General features: G+C 48.0%; 1 protein-coding gene across 1 annotated transcript; it reads left to right on the forward strand.

The window, feature by feature from the left end:
* Positions 1–709: 709 nt before the first annotated feature.
* Positions 710–10,930, forward strand: LOC109938715 (high affinity cGMP-specific 3',5'-cyclic phosphodiesterase 9A-like; the record flags this gene model as incomplete). Its single annotated transcript, XM_048593813.1, has 8 exons — positions 710–796; positions 1,109–1,213; positions 3,223–3,305; positions 6,253–6,409; positions 8,147–8,260; positions 8,973–9,077; positions 10,602–10,730; positions 10,823–10,930. Coding segments are annotated over 8 exons (888 nt in total), but the record flags the coding sequence as incomplete, so codon positions are not given.
* Positions 10,931–13,231: the final 2,301 nt, after the last annotated feature.

Below are 13,231 nucleotides of genomic sequence, written 5' to 3' on the forward strand. Positions count from 1 at the left end.
TAGGGTTAGGGTTAGGGTTAAGTTTGTTTTAAGGTTAGGGTTAGGGTCAGGGTTAGTGTTAGGGTTAGGGTACAGCATGTGAGTCAGTGTTAGGGTTAGGTTAAGGTTAAGATTAGGGATAGGGTTAGGGTGATGGTTAAATTAACATTAAGGATAGGGTTAGTATAAGGATTCGGTTTAGGTTCTTGTTAAGGTTATAGTTAGGTTTAGGTTAATGTTGAGGTTGATGTAGTGTTAGGGTTAGAGTTAGGATTAGGGTTAGGTTAGTTCACGGTGAAGATTATGGTTAGGTTCAGATTAAGGTTAGGGTTAGGTTTAGGTTAATGTTAATTTTAAGGTTAGGGTTAGGGATAGGGTTAGGTTAAGGTTTGGGATAGGTTTAGGGTTTGGGATAGGGTTAGGATTAGGATTATGGTTAGGGTTAAATTAAGGTTAAGGATAGGGTTAGGTTTAGTTTATGGTTAAGGTTATGGTTAGGGTTAGAGATACGGTTAGGGTTAGAGATTGGGTTAATGTGAGGGTTAGTGTTAGGGTTAATGTGAGGGTTAGTGTTAGGGGTCAGGGATAGGACCAGGGATAGAGTTAGGTTAGGGTTAAGGGTAGGGTTAGGGTTAGGGTGTTTGTTAGGGGTGATTGATCTGATTGCCTGATGTGACAAGGGAACATGATGAAGCGTGACTGTCAGTTTTTTTTTCTGTTTGTCCTACAGATGCTCAGTTGCATTGAGTTCATGTTCCACGACTTGGGCCTGGTCCAGGAGTTTAATATCAACGCTATCACCCTGAAACGCTGGCTGGTTTGTAGCAGTGACCTGACCTCAGGCCTGACCCTGACCCTGACCCTAGCCTTGACCCTGACCCTGACCTGGTGTATATCAATAACAGAAACCCTAATCCTGACCTTGACCCTAACTTGGATTTTGAACCCTGACCCTTAACCTGCCCCTGAAACACTGGCTAGTGCGTTTCTGTGAATCTGACCCTGACCCGTAGCCTCTTGCCATCAATTGTGAACCTTGACCACACTCTGAGGGTTGGGGGGTGTGGCAAATGGCTTGTTCCTGAAGTTTAAATTTCTCTCTCTCTCTCTCCCATTCTCTCTCTTGCAGCTCTGTGTCCAGGAAAATTACAGAGATGTTCCATTCCACAACTTCCGGCACTGTTTTTCTGTAACGCAGATGATGCATGGGATGGTTCACCTCTGCAACCTAAAGGTGAGCCTTTCCAAACTCCACGGCCACTTCCATCCAGAAGGACAAGGGGCAGCAGATACATGGGAACACCACCCCCTGCAAGTTCCCCTCCGAGCCCCTCACCATCCTGACTTGGGAAATATATCCCCGTTCCTTCAGTGTCGCTGGGTCAGAATCCTGGAATTCCCTCCCTAAGGGACATTGTGGGTCAACCCCCACAGCACATGGACTGCAGCGGGTCAAGAAGGCAGCTCACCCCCACCTTCTCAAGGGGGGGCAACAAATGCCAAGCACACCCAGCGATGCCCACATCCTGCGAAAGAATAAGAAAGATCCCACTTGATGGCCAATCACTAGAGATTGCTACAGCCTTGTTACTGAATGAGTTGGCAGCCAGTTGACATTTTGCGTCTGTCACACCTCAGGACATTTGCAAGAATGCCATATCTCAGCAGGATGAACAGCCCACGTGATGTGGGAACAGTGCTCTGATTGGTTAGATCACAGCTTTGGTGTGGAGTAAGACAGAGAGAAGCTCTCTTCACCCCCCCCCACCCCGCCATCTCCCCCGGTGGTTTGCAGAATTCCAAACAGTGGCAAAGCCTGGGCATGTTCCTTTTAGTTGCAGAGGACTGGTCTCTGCACGCAGACAGCAAATGTTAGGGAGCTGCCCTGCCAATCTAACTGCTAATTGTAAAATTGTCGTTCTTAGCGCACCCAGGCTTGTTCATCAGGTGGTGTCCCAATCACAGTGTTCTGAGTACTGCAAAGATAGGCCAGTTGTGTTACAGTTGGCACTAGTGCTTGCAGTGAACAGACGAAGGAACAAGCTGCTCGAGGAGGGCACAGTGAGTGCCAGTCAATAGCCTACCTTCCAGCACCTTCAACACCAGCTCCCTTCGAAATCTGGCATTCTTGCATGTGTCCTGATGATGAGGAAAGCTAATGGCGCTCTCTGCTTCATAGCGAGAGGATTTGAGTATCGGAGTGAGGATATCTTGCTGCAGTTATACAGGGCCTTGGTGAGGCCACACCTTTGAGTATTGTGTGCGGTTTTGGTCTGAGGAAGGACGTTCTTGCTATTAAGGGAGTCCAGCAAAGGTTCACCAGACTGATTCCTGGGATAGCAAGACTTTCAGATGAGGAAAGACAGAATCGACTGGGCCTGTACTCGCTGGAATTTAGAAGAATGAGGGGGGGATCTCATAGAAACATATAAAATCCTGATGGGACTGGACAGGCCAGATGTGGGAAGAATGTTCCTGATGTTGGGGACATCTGGAACTGGGGGTCACAGTCAAAGAATAAGGGGGTAAGCCATTCAGGACTGAGATGAGGAAGAATTTCTTCACTCAGAGAGATGTGACCCTGTGGGATTCTCTCCCAGAAGAAGCTGTTGGGGCCATTTTGTTGGATATATTCAAGTGGGAGCTGGACATGGCCCTTGTGGCTAAAGGGATTGAGGGGTATGGGGAAAGGGTGGGAGTGGGATACTGAGATTGCATAACTGTATTCAGGGGAGGTGATGGCCTAGTGGTATAATCGCTGGACTGTTAATCCAGAGACCCAGATAATGTTCTGGGGACCCAGGTTCAAATCCTGCCATGGCAGATGGTGGAATTTGAATTCCATAAAATATCTGGAATTAAGAATCTAATGATGACTATTGTCGATTGTTGGAAAAACCCATCTGGTTCACTAATGTCCTTTAGGGAAGGAAAGCGCCACCCTTACCTGGTTTGGTCTATACGTGACTCCAGACCCACAGCAATGTGCTTGACTCTTAACTGCCCTCTGGGGCAATTAGGGATGGGCAACAAATGCTGCCTAGTCTGTGATGCCCTTATCCCGTGAATAAATTAAAAAAAACTGGATGGTGGTGTAGGCTGGAAGGGCCTGCTCCTGCCCCACCTGTTTTTCTACATTTTGATATAACGCCAGCTCACGACACATGTCAGCCCAATTCAGTTTCAGGTCCATGCAAGATCCCGATCAGGAACATTGACTTTTCAATCTCCAAACCCAAACAGGCCAAGCTGAGCATGACCGAGGTTTTAATCCTCATGACATCTGCCATCTGCCACGATCTGGACCACCCCGGCTACAACAACGCGTAAGTTCACCTTCTGATTGTTAGGTAGATATCCCTAACCCCTACCCCACCTCACCCCTCCATCTGCCCAGTCAGTGCCTCTGAATCATCATCGAGAGGGGGTTTTCAGGAGCATCAGATGTAGGTGAGGTTCTCTACCTGTGTACTAACTTTCTTGTAAATCGCTCCCACACACTCTCTCTTTCCAATGCATTCCCATCTTCTCTATAATGTGGGGCCCACCACTGGACACAATCATAGAATCCCTAAAGTGTGGAAACAGGCCCTTCGGCCCAACAAGTCCACACCGACCCTTGGAGCATTCCACCCAGACCCATCCCCTTATAACCCACCTAATCTACACATCCCTGGGCACTACAGGACAACTTAGCTCAGCCAATCCACCCTAAACTGCACACCTTTGGACTGTGGGAGGAAACCAGAGCAAACCCGCACAGACGCGAGGAGAACGTGCAAACTCCACACAGACAATCGCCCGAGGATGGAATCAAACCCAGGTCCCTGGCGCTGTGAGGCAGCAGTGCTAACCACTGAGCCACCGTGCCACCCGGCTGAGGTGTAACAAGGCTCTTGTACAAGTTCACCATCACCCACCTTGCTCCTGTACTTCCCTGTTAACAAAGCCAAGGGCACTGTGTGCTTCATTCACTGCTCTGTCCTTACACACACACACTACACACAGACACAGTTTTACCCTTTATTTCAATAAAGGAATGGGAGCTGGCCATTCATTCGTTCGAGACCATTCATTGAAATCAAGGCTGATCGATATAAAACTGGCCCATGTTCTTTGCCTAACAAAAATAATTTGTTTTTAAGGGCATAAAAATGATTTACATGGATGTTGCTGTGCCTGGAGGGTTTGAATTATAAGGATAGGCTAGGACTTCTTTTCCCTGGAGCGTCGGAGGCTGAGGGATGACATTATAGAGGTTTAAAAAACTATGAGATAATGTGCACAAGGTGTAAAGCTGGATGAACACAGCAGGCCAAGCAGCATCAGAGGAGCAGGAAGGCTGATGTTTCGGGCCTAGACCCTTCTTCAGAAATAACCCCACTGTGAAGCCTCTTCTAAGGATGCCTACCCTGAAGAAGTTACCCTCCTCCCTCCGGAACAACCTCAGTGGATCTCTCTCCCACTGCAACTCTCTCATAATCTGTTCGGCCTTGAAACTGCTCGCCATCCCCGCCTCTTTGACCTGTCTGTCTCCTCTCCACCTATCTTTTCCTCTATCCATCTTCAATCCGCCTCCCCCTCTCTCCCTATTTATTTCAGAACCCCCTTCCCCTCCCCCATTTCTGATGAAGGGTCTCAGCCTTCCTGCTCCTCTGATGCTGCTTGGCCTGCTGTGTTCATCCAGCTCTACACCTTCTTATCTCAGATTCTCCAGCATCTGCAGTTCCTACTATCTCCGAGACAATGTGCACAGCCAAGTTTTATTCCCCAGGGTAGAGGAGTCCAAACTGGAAGGGCATAGGTTTAAGGTGAAAGGGGAAAGATTTAAAAAGGACCTGAAGAGCAACTTTTTCATGTGGGTGGTGGGGCGCGATGGCCTAGTGGTATTATCACTGGACTATTAATCCAGAGACCCAGGTAACATTCTAGGGACAACGGTTCAAATCCTGCCACAGCAGATGACAGAATTTGAATTTAATTTAATTTAATATCTGGAATTACCAATCTCATGATTACCGTGAATCTGTTGTCGATTGTTGGGAAAAACCCATCTGGTTCACTAATGCCCTTTAGGGAAGGAAACTGCCGTCCTTACCTGGTCTGGCCCACATGTGACTCCAGCCCCACAGCAATGCGGTTGACTCTTAACTGCCCTCTGGGCAATTAGGGATGGGCAATAAATGTTGCCTGGTCAGCGACGCCCTCATCCCGTGAATGAATAAAGGTAAAAAAAATAGAGGGTTGTGTATGTATGGAATGAGCTGCCAGAGGAAGTGGTGGGGGCTGGTACAATTACAACATTTAAAAGGCATCTGGATGGGTACATGGATAGGAAGGGTTTAGAGGGATACGGGCCAAATGCTGGTAAATGGGACTAGATTAATTTAGGATATCGGGTTGGCACAGACGAGTTGGGCCGAAGGGTCTGTTTCGGTGCTCTGTGACTAAAATTAACAACCGATCCAACACCACTGCCGTTTGTGGAAGAGATTTCTGAACTTTGTTGTCAAAGGGCTTCCAAGCATCTCTCCTGAGCACTCTGGCCCTCATTCCCGAATCTCCAAACAGTGGAGATAGTTTATTTTGATTGACCCTGTCTTTTCCTCTTCATATCCTGAAGTTACCATACTTTTGAGTCATTATTTAATATTGTTCATAGGGTCATAGAGTCACACAACATGGAAACAGACCCTTAGTCCCAACCAGTCTCTGCCGACCATAGCCTCAAATTAAACTAGTCTCCACCTGCCTGCTCCTGGCCCATATCCCTCCAAACCTTTCCAATTCATGTACTTATCCAAATGTCTTTTAAACGTTGTAACTGTACCCACATCCACCACTTCCTCAGGAAGTTCATTCCACACGCGAACCACCCTCTGTGTAAAAATATTGCCCCTCGTGTCTTTTTTAAATCTCTCTCCTCTCCCCTTAAAAATGTGCCCCCTAGTCTTGAAATTCCCCATCCTGGGGAAAGGACACCCACCAATAACCCTATCTATACCCCTCATGATTTTATAAACTTCTATAAAACCGTCTCTCAATCTCCTACGTTCCAGTGAAAAAGGGTCCCAGCCTATCCATCCTGTCTTTCTAACTCAAACCCTCCATACCCGGCAACATCCTGGTAAATCTCTTCTGAGCCCTCCCCAGTTTAATAATGTCCTTCCTTGTTTTAGTTCAGTATTTTCAGAAAGCAAGATAGGAGAGCGATTGGGGCGGGGGCAATGTCAGGGCTGATTTCACAATTTACCTATGTTCCTCCCTGGACAGATATCAGATCAACGCTCAAACAGAGATGGCTGTACGTTACAACAATGTCTCCCCACTGGAGAATCAGCGCTGTGCCGTCACATTCCAAATCCTCGCTGATCCTGACTTCAACATCTTCAGTAACATTCGTCCAGAGGTCTTCACACAGATTCAGGAGGTAGGTGAATAATGGATCAACTGGAGGAGGCCATTCAGCCCCATTCAAGCCTGTTACACAGGAACAGGAAGCCATTCAGACCCCTCTGCGAGCCTGTTACACAGGAACAGGAGGCCATTCAGACCCCTCTGCAAGCCTGTTACACAGGAACAGGAGGCCATTCAGCCCCATTCAAGCCTGTTACACAGGAACAGGAGGCCATTCAGCCCTCCCCTTGAGGCTGTTCCACAGGAACAGGAACAGGCCATTCAGCCCACTTCTCCTGTTCCTGTGTCACAGGAACTGTTACTGGGGAGGTGATGTCCTGGTGGTATTATCATGATTGTTATTCCAGAGATCTAGGTAATATTTTGGGGACTTGGCTTCAAATCCCTCCAAGGCAGATGGTGGAACTTAAATTCAATAAAATATCTGGAATTAAGAATCTAATGGAGACACTGAATCCCATTGTCGGAAAAACCCATCTGGTTCCCTAATGTCCTTCAGGGAAGGAAGGTGCCATCCTTACCTGGTCTGGCCTACAAGCGACTCCGGACCCATAGCAATGTGGTTGACTTTTAACTGCCCTCTGGGCAATTAGGGATGGAGCAATAAATGCTGCCTGGCCAGCAACACCGTTTTCCTGTGAAAGACATTTTAAAAAACACAAAATGAGGCTGTTCAGTGAGCCTCCATGAGCCTGGAAACTTAAACTTTTTGTCATTTATATAAATGATTTGGATGCGAACATAGGAGGTATGATTAGTAAGTTTGCAGATGACACCAAAATTGGAAGTTGTAGTGCACAGTGAAGAATGCTACCTCAGAGTACAACAGGATCTTGATCAGATGGGCCAATGGGCCGAGGAGTGTCAGATGGAGTTTAATTTAGATAAATGTGAGGTGCTGCATTTTGGAAAGGCACATCAGGGCAGGACTTATACACTTAATGGTAAGGTCCTGGGGAGAGTTGCTGAACAAAGAGACCTTGGGGAGCAGGTTCATAGTTCCTTGAAAGTGGAGTCGCAGGTAGACAGGGCGGTGAAGGTGGTGTTTGGTACGCTTGCCTTTATTGGTCAGTGCATTGAGTATAGGAGTTGGGAGGGTCATGTTGCGGATGTACAGGACATTGGTTAGGGCCACTTTTGGAATACTGCGTTCAATTCTAGTCTCCCTGCTACAGGAAGGATGTTATGAAACTGGAAAGGATTCAGAAAAGATTTACAAGGATGTTGCCAGGGTTGGAGGGTTTGAGCTACAGGAAGAGGCTGGATAGACTGGGGTTATTTTCCCTGGAGCGTTGGAGGCTGAGGGGTGACCTTATAGAGGTTTATAAAATCATTGAGGGGCAAGGATAGGGTAAATAGACAAAGTCATTTTTTTTCCCCAGGAGGCCAAAACTAGAGAGCACAGGTTTAAGGTGAGAGGGGAAATATTTAAAAGTGAACTGAGGGGCAACTTTCACACACAGAGTGTGTGTTTGGAATGAGATGCTGGAGGAAGTGGTGGAGGCTGGTCCAGTTAAAACATTTAAAAGGCATCTGGATGGGGACATGGATAGGAAGGGTTTAAGAGGGATATGGGCCAAATGCTGGCAAATGGGACTAGATTAATTTAAGATATCTGGTCAGCATGGACGAATTGGACAGAAGGGTCTGTTTCTGCGCTGTACGACTCTATGACTCTATGTCCAGACCTGTATCTCAGTTCCTCTCTGTCAGAGTAAGACATACCAATCTCTGTATCTCTCCTGACTAGGGTATTACTGAACTCCTCCTGGCCACAGATATGGCCAGACATGAAGAAATCATGAGTGCTTTCACACGCTGTGCTGACAAATTTGATTACAAGAACATTGAGCACCTCAGATTGGTAAGTATCGAGAACCTGACCAGCAAGAGGTGTGGGAGAGCCGCACTGTCGGAGGGTCAGCGCTGAGGGAGCGCCGCACTGCCGGAGGGTCAGCGCTGAGGGAGCATCCTTCAGTCCACATAGATCCTGACACTGGAGCTGATTCCTGTTTCTGGGAGTTCAGTCTTGGTCTGGTACTGAATTCATGCCAAATACCGACCCCTTCAAAATTTCCTTCACACTTCAATTTTTCCATCAAGTTCCCAAATGATTTGAAAACCTTTGTCCTGGTGACTCCAGGCGCGACGCGTTTCCCTGGAAGGAGAGGTAAGGACCTAGAGGCCACTTGGCCCTTCCTTCCAATGCTGCTGCCCCAGTTGAGTTCGATCCCATTCTCCACCAAATCCAAACTCCAAGAGCCTATAAAGTGATCAGGGTCACTGTCTGGAACCCTACTGTCCTCCCACAGCTCTCCGGGTGGCCAGAGAGGGGAGGGGATTCCACAGAACCCTACCCTCGGTGTGGGCATTTCTCTCATTATCCCCCTGGTGCTCCTGAATCTTGCCATTTCCAGCCTCTCTGGATGGATAAGGAATGCTCTCGGCATTCCCACCTTTCAGCGACACCCTACTCTCACTGCCCTGAACGCAGGCACTGCATTGACCGGCGCCTGCCCCATCCCGCGATGCTGGCTGAACGCTCCACCATCAATGACTCAACCCTCCTCCTTCAGTTGAAGCAGGTGCTGATCAAATGCTGTGACATCTCCAACGAAGTGAGGCCAATGGACGTGTCCGAGCCCTGGGTCGACCGTCTCCTTCAGGAGTACTTCATGCAGGTGAGAGGCTTGCTCCAAACTTTTCTTGCGGCCTGGAGTGTAGGGGTGTAGGTGGGGGAGCGGTTTCGGAAACGTCTCGGCACCCAAAACTATTCTCCGCACTGTGCCGAGCCCTTGTCGGCCTGTGGTCGTGCCTGTGCTCCCTTGTGCTCTGGGCCTTTGAGCAATCGAGTCCAGCGATGAGTGTCTGGTGACTGATCTCCATCGGCCAACCCAGGGAAAGCGAGGGAGAATGAAAGTTACTAGAGATCGACGCACAATCTGCGATCTCTTAAGCCTGGAGTTGTGCCTTACAGCTGGCAAAAAACATCTGCATCTGTGAGATGGTGGAATGCACCAGCCTGTTGGAAACTGCACATTAACGAAAATGAGAGGGATCCAGTCTAATTATCATTGCCATGCAGGCTCCATGAAATCAGGCTCAGAATATCTGAGGTCCATAAGGGCTCGGTGTTTAGCACTGCAGCACCGGGGTTCGATTCGAGCCTCAGCTGACCGCCTGTGTAGAGTTTGCATGTTCTCCCTGTACCTGTCTGTGTGGGCTTCCACTCTGGGAGCTCCCATACTCCGGGGATGTACAGGTCAGGTGGATTGGCCATGCCAAACTGCAAACAGTGTTTCAGAGATAGTAGGAACAGCCGATGCTGGAGAATCTGAGCTAACAAGGTGTAGAGCTGGATGAACACAGCAGGCCAAGCAGCATCATAGGAGCAGGAAGGCTGACGTTTCGGGTCTGGATCTTTCTTCAGAAACAGTGTTCAGGAATGTGCAGGTTCGGGTGGATTACCCATGGGAAATGTAGGGCTACAAGGATAAGGTAATGGTGGGATGCTCTTCAGAGGTTCGGTGTGCAGTCAATGGGCTGAGTGGCCTCTTACTGATGCTATAACAATTTTTCGATCGTATCAAGCTCGTGATACCCCCCAGTAAAAGGACTAAGGTAGCGCCGCACTGTCGGAGGGTCAGTGTTTTGTTTGTGAGCAAGTGCGTGTGTTTGTGTGCCTGTGAGTGAGCAAGTGCGTGTGTTTGTGTGCCTGTGAGTGAGCAAGTGCGTGAGTAAGTGAGTGTGTTTGTGTGCCTGTGAGTGAGCAAGTGCGTGTGTTTGTGTGCCTGTGAGTGAGTGAGTGAGAGAGTTTGTGTGCCTGTGAGTGAGTGAGTGAGAGTGTGTCACTGGGCGTCTAGATGGCATTTAGGATTTAATTTGTTGAGCGTACTTAATTGAATTCAGTTGGTTACCCCTCCTGGAATTGAATGGCCCGTCAGAAATATAACTCCTTATTAAATAAAGGAAACTGTAACCTGCTCTCGAACAACTGGGCCAGTAAAGCGAGTGAGTTAGAGACTGGGTTTACGTGCAACATATTGCCCCAGGGAGGGTTAATCATAGACTCCACTCCTGTCTGCCCTCAGTGGGTATAATGGGATGCTGGGATATACAAACTGATGGACTGTTCTGAGGTTAGTGAGTACAGATTATATCGTTCCAGACTCTCCAGAATGCTAATTGTTTGGGTTATTCGGCAGAGCGACAGAGAGAAGTTCGAAGGTCTCCCTGTCGTGTCGTTCATGGACAGAGATGTCGTCACCAAACCCAATGTGCAAATAGGATTCATCCAGATGGTTCTCATTCCCATGTTTGAAGCAGTTGCAAAGGTAACAGACAATAATAACACAAGCTTGTGGAGGCAGCGCTGTCGGAGGGTCAGTGCCGAGGGAATTTCTGATCATAATGTCCTGCCTTCTAGCTGTTCCCGGAATTGGATGAAGTGATGGTTCAGCGTTTGAGGGAGGCGAGAGCTCGCTACGAGAAACTGTTGCAGTCTGAGGAAATCGATGAGGAACGGAGCTTCTGAGCAGAGTTCACTCTCCACATGGTAAAACGGGTCTTTGTGTTAGATACATGAGCTGTCTGATACACATTCGCAGGATGAATCCTTACCCAATGAGCAGAGATAAGGTGCACATGGAGAAGGGTCTGGGGGTGACAGAGACACTACTTAAACAAAATGAGAGACACTGTTCGAACGAGGTGGGGGAGAATCATAGCAAGTGCTGGGTATTGTTTCCAGAAAAAGCCCTCCACATTCTATGGGACTTCATGCTGTCCAAACACTTATTACAGTTATCTCCCTTCAGTTCCATTGCCTACAGTTTGAACCCCTTCTGATTTGGACACTCAACCCAATCATTTAGCAGCACCGAGAGGCCACTCAGCCCGAAATTCCCACTCCCTTCTAAGCCTCTAGTGCTCCGTAATACAGTGATCTATCCACTTCCCCCTTCAAACTATTCAATGACCACCATCTTTGCAGACTCGAGGGTCCCAAATTCATACCTCAGATGTATAAATCTCCTCACTTCCCTCCTGAAAGGGCAGCCCCTAATTTTAAACCCGTGCCCACTAGTTAGTCCAAAGATGTGCAGGTTTCAGGTGGATTGGCCGTGTTAAATTGCCCATATGATCCAGGCATGTGCAGGCTCGCTGGGTTTGCCATGGGAAATGCAGGGTTACAAGAATGAGGTGAGATGCTCTTTGGAGGGCCAGTGTGGACTCAATGGGCCGAACGGCCCGATTCCACACTGTAAAGATTCTATGATTCTGGATCCACTCAAGGGGAAACATCCTTTCCACTCGGGGCTCAGGTCCATAATTCTTAGAAGTTTGTGTCACGTATAGACAGGGTGAGCATGAAGGCGTTTAGCACGCTTGCCTTCATTGCTCAGACCTTTGAGTATAGGAGTTAGGACATCATTGTTGAAGTTGTACAGGATATTGGTGAGGCCTCTTCTGGAGCACTGTGTCCAGTTCTGGTCACCCAGTTATAGGAAGGATATTATTAAACTGGAGAGGGTTCAGAGGAGATTGACCAGGATGTTGCCGGGAATGGAGGGTTTGAGTTTTAAAGAGGCTGGATAGGCTGAGACTTTTTTCACTGGAGCGAAGGAGGCTGAGGGGTGACCTTTATAAGAGGTTTATAAAGTCTGAGGGGTATAAACAGGGTGAATGAATTGTCTTTTCCCTGGGGTGGGGGGATTTCAAGACTAGGGGGCATATTTTTAAAGGTGAGAGGAGAAAGATTTAAAAAAGACAAAAAAGGGCAATTTTTTTCCACACTGTGTGGTCTGCATGTGGAATGAGCTTCCTGAGGAAGTGGTGGGTGTGGGTACAGTTACAACGTTTAAAAGACATTTGGATAAGGACATGGAAAGGAAAGGTTTGGAGGGATATGGGTCAGGAGCAGACAGGTGGGACTGGTTTAGTTTGGGATTATGGTCAGCACAGACTGGTTGTGCCGAAAGGTCCATTTCTGTGCTGTGTGACTATCTCGACCCATCCACATGAGGAACCATCCTTTCCCCATCCACTTTGACGAAGGGTTTAGGATCGTGTTCACTTCAATCAGGTCACTCCCTCCCTATTCTACAATCTGGGGAAGAACAAGCCCAGTCTGACTAACCATTCCACATTGAAAGTGTGACAAAACCATTTCACATCTTCAGCGTGATTGAATCTCAGGGACCACTGTGTGCAGACTTCGCTGAATTGGTGTGGCACTGAAAGAAGCCATTTTTGTACCGCTGTCCTGCTTCTCACTTCAATCAGTTTTACCCGACTTGCCACCCAATGCTGTCTGGACTGCCTCAGCGTCAGAGAAAATTGAGGTCCCTTCACAGAAACGTAGGAGCAGGATTAGACATTGGGCCCATAAGCCCGCTCCACCTCCTATATAATCACGGCCAATTATCCAATACGTTCCCCCTCTCTCCCTGTGATCCCTTTAGCCCGAAGAACTATATCCAACCTCTTCTTGAAAGCATGCAATGATTTGGCCCTGACTGTTTTCTGTGGCAGAGAATTCCACAGCCTCCCCACTTGAACACTTCAAAGGACCTTAGAGAGGTTTATAAACTCATGAGGGGCATGGATAAAGTCTTTTCCCCAGGGTAGGAAAGACCAAAACTAGAGGGTTTAAGGTGAGAGGGGAAAGATTTAAAAAGGGACCTGAAGGGCAACTTTTTCACACAGGGTGGTGCGTGTATGGAACGAGCTGCCAGAGGAAGTGGTGGAGGCTGGTACAATTACAACATTTAAAAGGCATCTGGATGGGGACATGGAGAGGAAGGGTTTAGAGGGATATGGGCCGAATCCTGGT

Source organism: Rhincodon typus, unplaced genomic scaffold (genome assembly GCF_021869965.1).
Source record: "Rhincodon typus isolate 14 unplaced genomic scaffold, sRhiTyp1.1 hic_rhity00004054, whole genome shotgun sequence".
Classification (NCBI taxonomy): domain Eukaryota; kingdom Metazoa; phylum Chordata; class Chondrichthyes; order Orectolobiformes; family Rhincodontidae; genus Rhincodon; species Rhincodon typus.